The sequence below is a fragment of the Rhinoraja longicauda genome, chromosome 2, assembly GCF_053455715.1.
Source record: "Rhinoraja longicauda isolate Sanriku21f chromosome 2, sRhiLon1.1, whole genome shotgun sequence".
In the NCBI taxonomy this organism is placed as follows: domain Eukaryota; kingdom Metazoa; phylum Chordata; class Chondrichthyes; order Rajiformes; family Arhynchobatidae; genus Rhinoraja; species Rhinoraja longicauda.
The window spans coordinates 61,360,174-61,378,711 of record NC_135954.1 but is presented as its reverse complement, the minus strand read 5'-3'; the positions used below and the strand labels follow the sequence as shown (position 1 = coordinate 61,378,711).

Genomic DNA, 18,538 nt, shown 5'->3' with positions numbered 1-18,538 from the left:
ACTGAACTGTTCCATGCTTAGCAGGAGTATTTATCGAGTGGTATTCTGGCAAGATCTAATTGCTGAACCAAAATTACGAGAGAAAAAAAATTCAGAATGAATCAGCTGGCAATGGGACTAAGAAAGCAGGTGTGAACCTGAATAGTCATCTTAGGCTTGCAGCAATAATATTTTCCTCCCATTTCCCTATAAAAAGTGCAATGGAATGCACATACCCCCAGGGTGAATTGAATTAAAATTAACTGGAGCTCTATAATCAAACAAAACACCCTGATAATTATTTCTGCCAAGCTCAGGAGAGTTTTACCAATTTATTCACTTGAATGATCAGATTATCAACATATATTTTCACAAACACCTCTGTGACAGTGCAGGCAGAAATACCACAACAAAAACTTTCTCCATATCCAAGGAATAAGTAAAAGGAACAATTATGAAAATGTGATTTCCTGATTCCTTGTGTTTATCAAAATATAATCAGGACATTGAGTACAATTTTGCTTACACTCTGTTTGGTGTACTGGTCAGGAAAATTGTGAGTATTGATTTAATTCAACTTTACACACTTTAAGCCACCATGACAATTTTATAAAAGTACTCTGCAGGAAAGACTTCCTTATGCAGGAAAGACTTCCTTATACAAGAACAAATTAGTAAAATCAGTCATTTGCATTGAGCAGCTATCAGGAAAATATGAATTTAGCTTATTATTGTGACTTGGCTTTGTGCTTTGTTTTCATTACACTGGGACAGTCTGTTGCTTCAGATTACTTCTGCAATAAACAAGTTTTTCAATTATTTAGTAAAGTAGTTCTATGATCAGAGCTTGGTGTACATAAATAAAATATGACTCAATTAGGATCTTGTTCAGCTCACAGGCATTCAGCTATCCACTTGTCCTGTCCATGCCAACATCTTTCACAGTGGAACCGCTGGACAGAATTCTCTATCACTGATTTAAAACTATAATCATCTTGCTACAAACAAAATAGTCTGGAAAGGATATCACTCCTTTAATTTGGAGCCAATTTAAATATCGTCTGCAACACTTGAACTGTAATCTCAGAAGAGCCTTATCACTTGTATCCTTGCCCTTTTGCAATAATTGTTAACTTTTCATTTGGCTTTCTAATTGCTTGCTTCACCTGCAGAGTAACTCAATTTTCTGTACAAAGACACTACGATCAACAACGTTTTAATATTTTTATTCGTCCTTCAAAAATTATCAATCCCACATTCTACTCCAATTGCTACCTTTTGCCCTCTTTCTCCACCTGCCGGGCCCGCCCTAAGTCCCGCCCACCGCCCCGTCACTCTCGGCCCATTGGTCCATCTCCTGCCCTGGGCGCGGTTGATTGGCCGCGCTGGCTGTCCGTCAGAAGGCGGTAGTGGGGGGTGCGCTCCATGGTCAAAGTGAAAGTAGCCTGAGCCGCGCGCTCCGGGGCCGCGATGGCGACGCTGCTCCTCAACCACGACAGCAACGCCACCGTCTCAGGTAAATGCTGCACCCTCATTAGTGCACGGGGTAGGAGTCCGCTTTGCTATCAGCTCGTCTTGTGGGCTTGGCCCGCTTGGGTGCAAACGTTTACTTTCCGCCACTGCAAACATGCCTTAAACCCTCCCCGTTTATTCACCCACCCCTTCAAATAGGCATCCCTTGCACTTCGACTTTGCCTTTCAGATTGACAACATCTGGTCAAGTGTCAGGAACTTTACCTCCTCAAGACCAAACTTCCAGCCACAGACTGACCTACATCTCTCTGACTCACCTCTTTTGAACTTCCTCTGTAAACAGCGGGCCACCCAATCCCCTCTCGACTCCCATGTTAGTAGATACTTTAATTACTGGCCTCTTTAGATGCTACCTTCCCCCCTCCTCGTGTTATTACCATGAAATCTGTGTGCATCTTTTCAAAGTGTCTCTTTGTTCGAATCTTTCCAATCATGTTAGGTTCAAAATGTTGGAGTAACTTAGCGGGTCAGGCAGCATCTCTGGAGAAAGGGAATAGGTGACATTTTGGGTTGAGACCCTTCAAATTATGACCTCGCCTCATCACAGCACACAAACAGCTCTGATCAAATGTACCAATGTCGCCATTTTTGTCCTACTCACACTGCTTGCACCATTTACTGCTACATCCTTTATTTTCTGTCCAAACAATCTTCTGTACTAAATACTCTACCCATATCCTGTTACTTCTAGTTGCACCAGAAGGTCTTTCCTTGCTCGCTCCTGTTTCGCAACTAACGGCCGCCCCTCAGTAGGACAAGTCAAGTTGAGTTTATTGTCATATGAACATGCGTGGCGAGGTACAGGTACAATGAAAATCTTACTTGCAGCAACATCATAGACTTGGACAACATACAAAAACATACTTTATAAATAGAGAACAGGTGTAAAGAAGGTAGAGCTGAAGGCTAAGCATGCATCCTTGAGGTGCACACATTCTACAAGGCAATAAAAATAAAAAAAGACTGCAGAAAGCAAGACATTGGTGCAAAAATACAGAGTTAGAAAACATCTTCAAGGCAGTGTAATCGGTGGTCCACAGTATTTTGTTGTCAAAGTGGAGTTGTGCCTATTAGTTGGTAGATGCTGCCTTCTTGATGTGCTTTCATGTAGATGTTTTAATGATGAGAAGGGCTGCACTGCTGGGCTGGAGCGAGTCCACCATTCTCTGCAGCTTCTCGTGTTCCTCTGCATTCTAATTGGCGTCCCAAGCCATGATGAAACCCATCAGAATACTTTCTGCAGTGCATCTGTCGAGGCTTGTTGGAGTTGTGGAATCCCTTTAATCTTCTCAAAACGTGGAGGTGGAGCATTGGTGTGATTGCATCTATGTGCTGGGCTGTCTATGAAATCTGGAATTTAAAACAGCAAATTTCTGCTGCCGACCACCAGTGAAAACTGGCAAATGAGCTCCCTACTTCTCTTCCCAAGGTCAACGGTTTGTTCCTTAGTTTTGTGGACACTGAGCAAGAAGTGGTTACTGCGGCACCACTCGACCATGTTTTCTGTCGCTCTCCTGCATGTTGACTCATCACCACCCATGATTCGGCCAACACCAGTCGTTGCCATCATGAATTTATAAATGGCATTGGAGTTGTGCTAAGCCACACACATAGATGTAAAGGAAGAAAAACAGGAGGCTAAGCACACAGCCTTGAGGTGCACCTGTGCTGTTGGTCAATGAGGAGATGTCACCAATGTGCCCTTTGAAAAACTGATCAGAAAACACAAAGGGACAAGAGACTGCACATGATGGAATCAGTAGCCAAAAGTTGCTGGAGAAATTCAGTGGGTCAGGCAGCTGGAGTATATGAAGGGATTCGATGTGTAACGCCGATTAACCATTTCTTTCTAGAGATGCAATGTGACATGGTGAGCTCTTACAACTGCCCTCCTTTTCTGTGCTATCATATACATAAACAATTATACAGCAATCATTTAAAGGCTATACCCCGTGGTTTAAAATTGAAATGCAAGCACACACAGAAATCAACAGCCAGACATGTTCTGGCAGAACCTATTTGGAAATGACAGCAGTTCTATCCTGAACCACCAGCATGGTCTACATACAGTGCCCTCCATAATGTTTGGGACAAAGACCCATTGTTTATTTATTTGCCTCTGTACTCCACAATTTGAGATTTGTAATAGAAAAAATCACATGTGGTTAAAGTGCACACTGTCATATTTTTATAAAAGGTATTTTTATACATTTTGGTTTCACCATGTGGAAATTACAGCTATGTTTATACATAGTCCCCCCATTCAGGGCACCATAATGTTTGGGACACGTGGGTTCACAGATGTTTGTAATTGCTCAGGTGTGTTTAAATGCCTCCTTAATGCAGGTATAAGAGAGCTCTCAGCACCTAGTCTTTCCTCCAGTCTTTCCATCACCGTTGGAAACTTTTATTCCTGTTTATCAATATGAGGACCAAAGTTGTGCTAATGAAAATCAAAGAAGCCATTATGAGACTGAGAAACAAGAATAAAACTGTTAGAGACATCAGCAAAACCATTGGCTTACCAAAATCAACTGTTTGGCACGTCATTAAGAAGAAAGAGAGTACTGGTGAGCATACTAATTGCAAAGGGACTGGCAGGCCAAGGAAGACCTCCACAGCTGATGACAGAAGAATTCTCTCTATAATAAAGCAAAATCCCCAAACACCTGTCCGACATCAGAAACACTCTTCTGGAGTCAGGTGTGGATTTGTCAAGATGCAAACCACTGGTGAGCCGCAAAAATAGGATGGCCAGGTTACAGTTTGCCAAGAAGTACTTAAAAGAGCAACCACAGTTCTGGAAAAAGGTCATGTGGACAGATGAGATGAAGATTAACTTGTAGAGTGATGGCAAGAGCAAAGTATGGAGGAGAGAAGGAGCTGCCCAAGATCCAAAGCATACCACCTCATCTGTGAAACACGATGGTGGGGGGTGTTATGGCCTGGGCATGTATGGCTGCTGAAGGTACTGGTTCACTTATCTTCATTGATGACACAACTGCTGATGGTAGTAGCATAATGAATTCTGAAGTGTATAGACACATCCTATCTGCTCAAGTTCAAACAAATGCCTCAAAACTCATTGGCTGGCAGTTCATTCTACAGTAAGTCATTGATCCCAAACATACTGTTAAAGCACAAAGTAATGATAAGAGTGTTATTATTCAGCAATTGTTGATATTGGATCTGCAAGAGGATGGTGCACACTTGCTATGTAGATCAGGAGAAGGAAGTTGGGCCTCTTATTTGGCAGTAAGTCTGTCTGCCCTATAAACCTATTACATTATCACAACTTACTTAATTACAATGATTCAGAAGACATGAGATTGCAGATGCTGGAATGTTCAGTTTCAGTTTAGTTTATTGTCACGTGTACCGAGGTACAGTGAAAAGCTTTTTGTTGCATGCTAACCAGTCAGCAGAAAGACAAAACATGATTACAATCGATCCATTTACAGTGTATAGATACATGATAAGTGAATAATGTTTATTGCAAGGTAAAGCCAGCAAGTCCGATCAAGGATAGTCAGAGGGTCATCAAAGAGGTAGATAGTAGTTCAGTGCTGCTCTCTGGTTGTGGTAGGATGATTCAGTTGCCTGATAACAGCTGGGAAGAAAGTGTTCCCGCATCTGGTGGTGTGCATTTTCACACATCTATACCTTTTGCCTGATGAGAGAGGGGAGAAGATGAAGTGGCCAGGGTGCGACTCAACCTTGATTATGCTGCTGGCCTAGCCGAGCCAGCGTGAGGTGTAAATGGAGTCAATGCAAGGGAGGTTGGTTTGTGTGATGGTCTGGGCATAGAAGTTAAATTTACTAAGCAACCAGCTGTAGATAATTGCTAGCAGAAATTGATATTCTGCCTATGTGTTAAGTGGTTGACCAAAGCTTGCATTCCACCATTCGGGAGGAACTATGGAAAACTCTCTTCCAATTGTCCCACCCGCAGAAATTCCACTCCAACTAGCTCTCGTTCCACGATAGCATGCAAATTATGATATTAACCAGTAGCTGTACAGTGGAACCAATCCCCATGAAGACTAGAGACAAACAAGGCTGTGTCATTGCCCCAATGTTTTATCAATCTTTCTTGTTACAATGTTATATCTCAAATTTCTTTTGGGAGTGCAGTAAATCTTCAGACTCACGGGAAATCATTCAATGCCCAGTGACTACACTTCTGAACCATGGTTGCCCGAGCCTCCAATAGTCATGCTGTAGAATGTGGATGGCACTTGTGTTTGAGCCTACTCAGAGGGCAACACCAGGATGTCATAGATGCTCGTTGTAGAGAAGAAACATTCAAGATGATACAAAGAATCTCCAGACCATGCATCAGAAGCACACAAAGACTGCGTAAGCAGTGGACCACCTCACAAACTGCCCTCCTGCCTGCTCCTTTGGTCACCACCTGCACTATCAGCAGAAGATTCATTGAGTTCCACAAACTGGAATGGAAGCGAGTCGTTATTAATCCTGAGGACTGCCTAAGATGAGGCTAATGAGGTTTAATTTCATCCATTGGCATATTGTCCTTTGAAACTGTTGGACGCAGCTGGTAGAGCTGCTGCCTCACAGTGCCTGGGACTTGGGGGGGGGGGGCTTCTGTGTGGAGTTTGCACGTTCTCCTTGTGACCACATGGGTTTCTCTGGGTGCTCTAGTTTCCTCCATTCGTTCCCTACACGTACCAAAGACGTGAGGGTTTGTAGGTTAGTTTGTCTCTGTAAATTGCCCCGAATGTGTAGGGAGTGGATATGAAAGTGAATGTGATAACATACAACTTGTGTGAATGAGTGATTGTTGGTCTACTTGGGTTAAAGGCCGTTTCCATGCTGTATCTCTAAACAACCCATAAACCAAAATTATGTTCTTCATATCTTGTGGTGTCCTCACAAATTTAATTTACTCTCTTTAAGTAAATTGTCTTTTTCCCCTACCCAGTGATGTGGCTCTGAGTACAATCTTATTTTGACCAACTGAGCCTTGTTTCCATGAATAAAGCATGTATGTAGAAAACTTTTCCAGATCAGCAGAATATTTTACACAGCAAGCTAATTTGCTATTAATTGAATACACAGTGGAATCAATAACATGGTCAGATTCCAGTTGTTTGTTTGTTAACAAGAAGGGCGGTTAACAAAGGAGTTGGAAAGAAGAAACTATTACTCAATTCATCTCTGTGAGTGTAAGCCTGCTCACTTTGTTCACTATCTCCATCAACAATTCTGAACTTTTAATATACAAATAGGTGATTTGTTACAGGTTCCCTTACTTATTTATCTACCTCCACAAATATGTCCATAATAAAACTTGTAATATGATTAGGCATCGTATGTGTATTATATACAGGATGTCATATTTTCTAAATAATCTGCTCCATCCTTTTATGTTCTAAAATATTCTAAAACTTTCACTAAAACATTATCAAACAATATTTAACATTTAGCCACATGAGAAAGCACAATAGCAGGTTACCAGTTTCAGTTTAGTTTATTGTCACGTGAACCAAGGTACAATGAAAAGCTTTTGTTGCCTGCTAACCAGGTGCAGCGAGACCTTGGTGTCCTTGTACACCAGTCACTGAAAGTTGGCATGCAGGTACAGCAGGCAATGAAGAAAGCTAATGGAATGTTGGCCTTCATAACAAGAAGATTTCAGTATAGGAGTAAAGAGGTTCTTCTGCAGTTGTATAGGGCCCTGGTAAGACCACAACTGGAGTAATGTGTACAGTTTTGGCACCTAATTTGAGGAAGGACATCCTTGTAATTGAGGCAGTGCAGCGTAGGTTCACGAGATTGATCCCTGGGATGACGGGACTGTCATATGAGGAAAGATTGAAAAGACTCGGCTTGTATTCACTGGAGTTTAGAAGGATGAGAGGGGATCTTATAGAAACATATAAAATTATAAAAGGACTGGACAAGCTAGATGCAGGAAAAATGTTCCCAATGTTTGGGCGGCACGGTAGCGCAGCGGTAGAGTTGCTGCTTTACAGCGAATGCAGCGCCGGAGACTCAGGTTCGATCCTGACTACGGGTGCTGCACTGTAAGGAGTTTGTACGTTCTCCCCGTGACCTGCGTGGGTTTACTCCGAGATCTTCGGTTTCCTCCCACACTCCAAAGACGTACAGGTATGTAGGTTAATTGGCTGGGTAAATGTAAAAATTGTCCCTAGTGGGTGTAGGATAGTGTTAATGTGCGGGGATCACTGGGCGGCACGGACTTGGAGGGCCGAAAAGGCCTGTTTCCGGCTGTATATATATGATATGATATGATATGATAATGTTGGGCGAGTCCAGAACCAGGGGCCACAGTCTTAGAATAAAGGGGAGGCCATTTAAAACTGAGATGAGAAGAAACTTTTTCACCCAGAGAGTTGTGAATTTGTGGAATTCTCTACCACAGAGGGCAGTGGAAGCCAAATCACTGGATGGATTTAAGAGAGAGTTCAATAGAGCTCTCGGGGCTAGTGGAATCAAAGGATATGGGGAGAAGGCAGGCACGGGTTATTGATTGGGGACGATCAGCCATGATCACAATGAATGGCGGTGCTGGCTCGAATGGCCTCCTCCTGCACCTATTTTCTATGTTTCTATGAAATATCAACTAATTTTCCTTCTCTTCCTTTGCTGCCTGATATGCAAGGTACTTCCAGCATTTTCTGTTTTTATTTGATTTTCAGCAGTTGTACAATTCTGCCTTCTGAAAATGGTTTTAAATTCTGTTTTAGGGTTAAGCATATAATCAAAGTGACATTTAATTGAATGTGCATAAAATGTTGATATTCAGATGAGATCAGGTCAGTTGAAGATATAAAATAACATTATTAATATTGTGTACAAAATCATGAGAGGAACAGATCGGGTAGATGCACAGAGTCTCTTGCCCAGAGTAGGGGAATCGAGGACCAGAGGACATGGGTTTAAGGTGAATTGAATAGGAACCTGAGGGGTAACTAATTCACACAGAGAATGGTGAGTGTATGGAATAAACTGCCAGAGGAGGTCGTTGAGGCAGGTACTATTGTAACATTTAATAAACATTTAGACAGGTGCATGGATAGGATCAGTTTAGAGTGATATGGGCCAAATGCAGGGAATCTGGGACTGGTGGAGACGGGACATTATGGGGCCGGTGTGGACAAGTTGGGCTGAAGGGCATGTTTCCACGCTTTATGACTGGTCTGTCACTATTTGTGGAACTTATAGTTTAGAGGAGATAGGCACAAAAAGCTTGAGTAATTCAACGGGACAGGCAGGATCTCTGGAGAGAAGGAATGGGTGACGTTTTGAGTCGAGACCCTTCTTCAGAGAAGCAGGGGCAGTTTACAGAGGTGCTAGCAGCTGAGCCACTGTGCTGCCCCCTTGAGCATATGCCTGGATAGCAACAGTGTGTCGACTTCAAAAATAATTTAATGATTTGGGGAGCAATTTGGCTAGGCTGTGGCTATGAAATAACCATGTAAAGGAATGTGGATAAAAAAGGCATGAAATCATAATTGTTCACCTTATTGAACAATTGTTTTCTCAAAAGTGGAAGCTTTTGCACTGTTTCTAGGCTTATGCTTCTTATGACAATATAAAGTGAGTGCTCCTAAAAAATAATTGTTATTTTCAATGCAGAAACAAAGATACACTCCGTAAGTCAAGCAGTCTCCTGGATCATTGACTGGACCTGGAAAAAGCTTCCAAATCCATTAATCGTTGGAATAGCAGCAATTTTGTTAAGTTCATGGTTTGTCAGAACACCTTACAAATGGGTAGTATATCTTCTAAAATGGTATGTGACTGATTTTTTAACTGATGTTGTATCATATGTCAAGCTGTTGTGTTGATCTAGCTAATTTTCTACAAACTCTTTTCGTAATCTGCATCCTTCCTTTGTCGCTTCCTTCATTCCAGGTTAGTTTAGCAAGCTGTCATTTCATTTAAACTATTCCACAGTTCTCTTCTTGTCGAGTGCACTACCTCGTGAACTAGATTCATTTGTTGCTAACTGCTGCTCTGAATATGTCTATTGTTTTCAAAACCAATACAGCAGATCCCTGACTAAATCTATGTTGATCCACAGCTATCATTTCAGATAAACCATTGAGAAAAGCAGCAGAGTATGTCTTATCACCAGCAGAAGCTTGCATGAGTTTGTCCCTTTAAATCTAATTCCCGTTTCAGAATAATGCCTACCCATCTTGGACAGCAGCACCTGCAGTGCACACAAAGTGTAGAACTTTGAGAACAAAGTTTCCTTAAGAGCGTTATGATAGACTGGGAAATTACGTTAAAGGATATACCAATACACAGGCTAGGGCTGACTTTCAGAGAATTAACACGTCCCAATATGTCACTTTAAGACAGGAAAAGCCAACAAGAAAGTTAATTAGGAAAAGTTTCGACTTTAACAAAATAGGACAAGGCATTATTAAGAAGAAAGAAAGGATAAGAGTAATCCGGTAGTAAATATATCAACGGATTGTAAAAGCTTCTCAATACATATAAAGAGAGAAATATTAGTTAAGAATGAGATAGTGGCAATGTCATTGGGGGAATGAGGAGATGATACAGAAATTAAGCAAGCAATTTGTTTTTGGCTTCAGAGTGGAAATCTCCAATAATACCTTTGCCAGAAAAAAATCTACGCCAAAGGATTTTGGAATTTTGTATTTTTCAAGTCCCTCACAAAAAATGATTTGGAGTTCTTGAACTAGTCAGGTTGGTGTCTGGTTCTCTCCCAACTCAGGAACTGTGGCTTCCACATGATAGTCTGAAATTAGTCAAGCATGGAATTGTGAGCATGAATCCATGTGCATCTACTTGGGAGAAAACAGTTGGATTGGCATTATAAATATAAAATGTAAAAAATAGTTGAATGCTTTATGTTTTATATGCACCTACTTAAAATATAAATCAACTACCTGGACATTGATATTTCTTTCTCCCATTTTACCTTTACAGGCCTTTAAGGATAAGAGGCAAAAGTAAGAGATGATTTATTCTTTCTGAAGTGTTCGTGTTCAGTTTGTTTTTTGTGAATCTACTTCATACATTAAGTGGGAGAATTTTTTTTGCCTCTCATTTTGATTCAGAAAACATTTCTGTTGGTCCATCAATGGATGTCTTAGAATATGCAAACATCGAATGGAAAGGAGATACCAAGCAAGCTGAGAAGCTGAGAATGGTAACTATAAAGGATTTTTAACTCTACTGAAACATCCATTCCAAAAATGCTGCCCTCTGAAACAAAACAGTGGGCTGGACTTTGTGGTGTAATGTTGTCAGCTTTTCTTTGTGCTGGTCTACAGGGTTCAGGATTTCGACAAATTAATACTCTGATTAGGAGTCTAGAAAAGTAAAGCTGCAACAAATCCACGCACCCACACTGGGGATTTACTGGTTAGATCTGAAGCAGGGATCTCTCCTTCATTAATTTCAATGGAGGAGAACAAATGCTAGAAATTTAGAATTGTGTTGGTATTAAGAAATATTTTGATCATTACAATTCTATTTCAATGTTTGAATGAATTTTTCATAAGTTCAAAATTAATAATGATGTGCTTAATCCACGCCTTCATCACCGCCCGTCTGGACTACTGCAACAGCCTCCTCTATGGCTCACCCTCAAAAATCATCAGCAAACTTCAATACATTCTAAACTCCGCTGCCCGTCTACTCACCCACTCCCCGATCCGTGACCATATCACCCCCGTCCTTTACAAACTCCACTGGCTCCCCATCCCCCAGAGAATCCAGTACAAAATCCTCCTCATGACCTACAAAGCCCTCCATAACCTGGCCCCATCCTACCTGACTGACCTCCTCCACAGGCACACTCCCACCTGCACCCTCCGCTCTGCTGCTGCCAATCTCCTGTCCCCCCCCATCCGGACCAAACTCAGATCCTGGGGGGCAGGGCTTTCTCCATCGCTGCTCCCACCCTATGGAACTCACTACCCCAAACCGTCAGAGACTCCTCCTCACTCACCACATTCAAAACATCACTGAAGTCTCACCTCTTCAGCACTGCCTTCAACCGCTGAAGGTCACCTCACCTTCTGTCTCCTTTCTCTGTTCGTTTACTTATTTATCTATTTATTCACTTCTCTATGTTCTAGAAATCCCTGTAAAGCGTCTTTGAGTGTTTGAAAAGCGCTATATAAATGTAATGCATTATTATTATTATTATTATTATTATTAATAGTTCTGGAATATTTTTTAACGATCGGAAACATTTCCAATTTTGACATCCAGCTGAACTAAGGATTTAGAAGCCTTTTGTTCAGCAATTCTGTGGGTAGGGCTTGTTCTGCACTCATTTGTCCTTCCTCCATCCCCAGCCCGCAATCCCCAACCAGTATACCAAAAGACTTGCAAAGGCATGGGTTTTTTCGGGGTGTTCTGGTTTCCTCCCACATCACAACGTTGTGCGTAGATCAATAATGCTAAACACATTTAGTCCCCGTTTGCAAAATCTTCAAGAGTTAAAACACAGTTTAATATTGTATTTAGTTTTCAAAGTTATCTACTTTAAAAAAAATGCATGGCAGTCTTTGAGATCCATTTTACATTAAAATTCTAAATGTCCGGAAGTGTGGATTTAACCAGATTATTGTAAAATGTTTGGAAATTTATGCTTTTTTTTGAGGATTTCAGGAGTTGATAGTTCTTCCAAGATCTTGTTTAACAAGTCTCTACTGTAAATGGATTAGCCTTTTTAATATTCTAGTTGAATTTTTGAGCCATTGGATTTATGTTATCTGCCCATGACAAATATACAGATTCCGATTCTATGATTTATTTCTAGGCTCTATTTCCTTATTAAATTTGACTAGTCTGATACTGAACTATAGAATGCCAGTCATATGCTTTTCTCTTAATAATTATTCCTCTGCAGCCAGAGTGCTCCATCAACTGTTACGAGCTGCTTAACAAGATTGATAAGATGCTGCTTGTTAAAATATTTTAAGAATTCGAAGTATGGAAAAGAACACATTGACGAATCTTCGGCAGTCATATGAACTAGGCCCACATCGCATTTATACAAAACTATAACATCAGTATGAAATACTTTTGCTTAACATAGACACTAATTGATGGCATAATGCTCTCAGTCCAGTGTGATAACCTAATTTAGAACCCAACAAAGATGAGGAGTTTCCCTGAAGTAGTGGGTATTTTTCTGCACTAATAAACAAAATGGAATCTATTTGGGCTGCCAAAATCTCAGAAGCTTAGTGTTTGTACAAAGTGCTTTTGCTTTTATACCACCCTTAAACTATTTTTAAATTTCAAAAATAAACTTTATTTGTAATAAAAAATATCGTGTCTATACATTAAATATTGCTAGTGTTATGCTCAGTAGTGTAGGCACCTGTCTTTACACAAAACACCCTTGCCACTCGTGGCCCCCTGGATGACATCCTTTCCATTCTTAAACTTGTGCAGTCTAAATATGTTGTTCATAAACACAACCATTCAACTAAGAACAGCCATCAGTGATTCTTTTAATGAAATAACATTTAAAGAGAAGACGATCAGGAATTCTTATACTTGTATTGTATAGTGTGATTCCAGAAAATATTAATATTTTATGTGTAGGAAACTCCCTCCCTTTGTCCATGACACCTCACACACTTTTTTTTCCAATGACTTCCGTTTTCCAGGCCCCCACGCCCTCATCTTTACTATGGATGTCCAGTCACTCTACATCTCCATCTGCCACCAGGAAGATCTTAAAGCCCTCCATTTCTTCCTCGACCGCAGAACCATCTAATTTCTGTCTACTAATACTCTCCTTCATCTAGCTGGTCCTTACCCTCAACAACTTCTCCTTCGACTCCTCCCACTTCCTCCAAATCCAAGGCGTAGCTATGGGACTCGCATGGGCCCTAGCTATGCCTGCCTCTTTGTAGTGTACTTCGAACAATCACTGTTCCAGACGTACACTGGCCCTATCCCCGAACTCTACCTCCACTGCTGTATATATATGATATGATATGATATGATACATTGACGAGTGCATCGGAACCCATGCAGAACTCACTGACTTCATCAACTTCACAACTAATTTCCATCCTGCGCTCAAATTCACTTGGACCATCTCTGACATCTGATTTCTAGATCTCGCCGTCTCCATCGCAGGAGACAGACTATTGACCGACATCTATTACAAACCGACTGATTCCCATAGCTATCTAGACTACACTTCTTCCCACCCTGCTTCCTGTAAAGACTCTCCTACTCTCAATTCCTCCGTCTACGCCGCATCTGCGCCCAGAATGAGGTATTCCATACCAGGGCATCAGAGATGCCCTCATTCTTTAGGAAACAGGGGTTCCCCTCTTCCATTATAGATGAGGCTTTCACTGGGGTCTCCTCGATATCCCACAGCTCCACTCTTGCTCCCCCTCCCCCATTCATAACAAGAACAAGGTCCCCCTTGGTCCTCACCTTCCACCCCATCAGCTGTCGCATACAGCATATTATCCTCCAACATTTTCACCACCTCCAACGGGATCCCACTACTGGCCACATCTTCCCATCTCCACCTCTTTCTGCTTTCCACAGAGACCGTTCCCTCCGCAACTCCCTTGTCAACTCGCCCCTTCCCACCCAAACCTCCCCCTCCCCAGGTACTTTCCCCTGCAGGAGTTGTAACAACTGTCCCTTTACCTCCCCCCTCGACTCCATCCCAAGGACCCGACAATCTTTTCAGGTGAGGCAGAGATTTACTTGCACCTCCTCCAACCTCATCTACTGTATCTGCTGTTCCAGGTGTCAACTCCCTTACATCGGCAAGACCAAAGGCAGGTTCTGCAATCATTTTGCTGAACACCTCTGCTCAGTCTGCCTTAACCTACCTGATCTTCTGGTTGCTCAGCCCTTTAACTCCCATTCCCAATCTGACCTTTCTGTCCTGGACCTCCTCCATTGTCAGAGTTGAAGTGCTGAGCCACCGGGAGATCAGGTTGATTAAGGCGGACTGAGCGAAGGTGTTGAGCGAAACGATCGCCGAGCCTGCGTTTGGTCTCACCGATGTAGAGAGGTTGACATCTGGAACAGCGGATACAATAGATGAGCTTGGAGGAGGTGCAGGTGAACCTCTGCCTCACCTGGAAAGACTGTTTGGGTCCTTGGATGGAGTTGAGGGGGGAGGTAAAGGGACAGGAGTTGCATCTCCTGCGGTTGCAGGGGAAAGTGGTTTGGGTAGGAAGGGACGAGTGGACTACGGAGGGAACGGTCTCTGCGGAAAGCGGAAAGGGGAGGAGATGGGAAGATGTGGCCAGTAGTGGGATCCCGTTGGAGGCGACAGAAATGTTGGAGGATAATTTGTTGAATACGCTGGCTGATGGAGTGGAAGGTGAGGACAAGGGGGACTCTATCCTTGTTACGAATGGGGGGAGGGGGAGCAAGAGCGGAGCTGCGGGATATAGAGGAGGCCCTAGTGAGAGCCTCATCTATAATAGAAGAGGGGAAGCCCCATTTCCTAAAGAATGAGGACATCTCTGGTGCCCTAGTGTGAAACACCTCATCCTGGGCGCAGATACGGCGTAGACGGAGGCGTAGACATAGTGAGGCCCACCGCAAATTGGAGGAACAGCACCTCATATTTTGCTTGGGCAGCTTACAGCTCAGCAGTATGATCATTGGCTTCTCTAACTTTAGATAGCTCCTCTGTCCCTTTCTTTCCCTCCCCCTTCCCAGTTCTCCCACTGTCTTCCTGTCTCCAACTATATCCTACCTTTGTCCCGCCCCCCCTGACATCAGTCTGAAGAAAGGTCTCGACCCGAATCGTCACCCATTCCTTCTCCAGAGATACTGCCTGACCCGCTGAGTTACTCCAACATTTTGTGATACCTTCGATTTGTACCAGCATCTGCAGTTATTTTCCTTCACTGCTAATGATGATTTTTAGAATGTGGGAACAGAGATTTTAGATTATCGCAATATGATTCGGCAGAGCCAACAAAGATGAAGAAAGGAAAATTTGGTTTCATTATTCCAATAAATTTTATTTTGAGGATGATAAGGGAAAATCAATGGGTGCAGTATATCTGGATCTTTTCAAGATATTTAATGACGTATTACATGAAATGTAACAGTAAGATTCATTGGTTTTTGGTTACGTGTGTTGATGGAGGATTGATTAAAGAGCAGATGAGTAATAAACAGATAAAGTTAACGTTGGCAGATTTTTTTTCTCATGGAGTTACACTGTGACCACGACTAGGTCCTCGGCCAATGTGAGATAAAGACAGATTGATTAATGTAGTCCCAATTCAGAGGTACGAGATGTGCAAGATTGTGAGACAGATTGACAGGGTAGCTACCAAGTGCTGCTTTTTTTCAATCTGGTCAGTTAAAAAACAGGGGACACAGGAAAGCAGACACCCAAATAGAATTAAGATGAGGAGAAATATTTCTATGTAGGTGGCTGTAAATGTTTTGAATCTTCTGTCATACTTAGTGAGCATATAGATCTTGGATAATAATGGAGGAATGGGCAGCACCAACCTTTGAATAGTGAAGCAATAAGTCAGATGGCTTGGTCATGTTTCCATTTCTTATATTCCACCAGTTTGATAATTACATAGTCCAATTTCTATGTTCCAGGCTTATGAAGATATTTATGTGCTGCACCACATTAAACACATGCGAAGAATCAGAGGAGATAACTACTGTGCTCTGAGGGCGGTGTTGTTCCAGATTTTCAGCCAGGGTATACCTCTTCCATCATGGATGAAGGAACAGGACATAACCAAGGTAACTTGAGCTTGTAGGGACCTAATGCAAAACAGTTGTATCTCAATGCATTGAATCAGTGAAAGATTGACTGCTTCCAAAACACACATTTATTTCATTATTTTTGTGTGAAAGTATATTGTATACCTTTCAGCTGTTTATTGTGTAAACATGAGGGCATACAGAGAGCATTTCTAATACAGAGAGGATATATAGGACAGAGGAAATATCTATAATAGGATGAGATCAGGGTTGCTGTAGGGATAAGTTGTTACTGAAGTAATATAACTTGTTATTACCACACACTCAGCAAGTAACAGATGTAGTTGCTGAATGTGATCCACAGCACTGCATGTATGTCTTTTTGGAGCTGTTGCCCCTGTTGGTAAGATGATGATATGGAAAGGCTTGTTATCAGGACCTGTTTTAAGTTCTCTTAACATTTTGCTAATTTGTCGCTTAGAATTAACATTTGTGGTGTAATTTAATAACTTGTAAGTACAAGATCTGATAATAATAGATAATGATAATAATAATAATAACAATGATAGATAGATAGATAGATAGATAGATAGATAGATAGATAGATAGATAGATAGATAGATAGATAGATAGATAGATAATAAAAATAATAGACAATAGGTGCAGGAGTAGGCCATTCGGCCCTTCGAGCCAGCACCGCCATTCACCGTTATCATGGCTGATCATCCATACTCAGTACCCCGTTCCTGCCTTCTCCCCATATCCCTTGACTCCGCTATCATTAAGAGCTCTATCTAACTCTCTCTTGAATGCATCCAGGGAATTGGCCTCCGCTGCCTTCTGAGGCAAAGAGTTCCACAGCTTCACAACTCTCTGAGTGAAAAGGATTTTCCTCATCTCCGTTCTAAATGGCCTACCCCTTATTCTTAAACTGTGGCCCCTGGTTCGGGACTCCCCCAACATCGGGAACATGTTTCCTGCCTCTAGTGTGTCCAATCCCTTAATAATCTTATATGTTTCAATAAGATATCTGCCTACCAATTCTTCTGTATATATAAATAATATGGACGTAAAAGCTGTCAGAGATTACTAATACCAAGTCAAGGGGCAGGACTGACAGATTTAGATTGCAAACATGTGATTGTTGTAGTTTTACCAAACTCCATGGATTATTGTTAAGAAAATGAATTGGAATAGAGGTTGATATTCCTCAATGAAAAGGAGAAATGGGGATCCACATTGATGGAAAAAATAAACTTTAAATGTAAGTGATATTCTGAGTTTTATATCAGGGAACTAAATGCAGAGTTAAGAAAGTGAAAATGAAGTTGTCTGATTCTTTTGTTAATTTAGTTTGAAGTTGTGCACTTAGCCACTGGCTTTGTCCTTTCCAAAAATTTATTCTGAGCACAACTATTTGGAAAGGGTATTGGAAAAGATGCAAAATGAATTCTGTGGAATGTACATTGTATTAGAGGATATTATTCTGTTAAAATATTTTTAAATTTAAGTAAACTTCAAAAGCAGAGAAGAGCTCAACAATTTGAAAGGTTTGAAATGCAGATTGTTTGAAGTGCATGTTCAATTGGCAATATATTTAACATAGACAGCAGCAAGAGAGGTTATGAAAAAAAAAATCAAAGTTACCCGATAGTGCAATTCATGTTATTAGACACCCCTGCTCTCACCACTGTCCCAAGACAGTGAAATACATCTGTTCAAGATGAGGAAATATATTCAGCAGCTTTAATTTATTACTCTTTAAAAAAAAGTTTAATTTGAAAAAGGCAGTTGTTTTCCGTAAAGGTATTTTGGGGTTTACAAAGCTACTTTGGTTCGTTAATGACTTCCAACTTTGATGCTTTTGCAGTCTCTATATTCTTGTCAGAGACTGCTTGGATTGCTCTGCAATTAAATGCTGAACTATTTTCTGTTTGAATTGTGATACATGTATGTTGAAGCAATGATTTATTCACAAAATGGTGGAGTAACTCAGCAGGTCAGGCAGCATCTCGGGAGAGACGGAATGGTTGACGTTTCGGGTCGAGACCCTTCTTCAGACTGATGTCAAGGGGTGGGACAAAGGACCCGCCCCCTAACGTCAGTCTGAAGAAGGGTCTAGACCCGAAACGTCACCCATTCCTTCTCTCCCGAGATGCTGCCTGACCTGCTGAGTTACTCCAGCATTTTGTGAATAAATCGATTTGTACCAGCATCTGCAGTTATTTTCTTATACTATATGTTGAAGCATTGTACTGGTTCAACATGTTTTGTAAGACTGTCACAAAAAGTGTCTTTGTTAACA

General features: G+C 41.5%; 1 protein-coding gene across 1 annotated transcript in view; it reads left to right on the top strand.

Moving 5' to 3' along the window:
* Window positions 1-1,389: 1,389 nt before the first annotated feature.
* LOC144604988 (inactive ubiquitin thioesterase OTULINL-like) overlaps window positions 1,390-18,538 on the top strand; it is a 31,196-nt gene continuing 14,047 nt past the window's right edge. Inside the window, exons 1-5 of the mRNA XM_078419985.1 lie at window positions 1,390-1,495; window positions 9,139-9,295; window positions 10,468-10,490; window positions 10,599-10,690; window positions 16,123-16,272. Of these exons, the coding sequence (XP_078276111.1) occupies window positions 1,450-1,495; window positions 9,139-9,295; window positions 10,468-10,490; window positions 10,599-10,690; window positions 16,123-16,272 (468 nt within the window). The 5' untranslated portion in view covers window positions 1,390-1,449. The remainder of the gene's footprint in view (window positions 1,496-9,138; window positions 9,296-10,467; window positions 10,491-10,598; window positions 10,691-16,122; window positions 16,273-18,538) is intronic.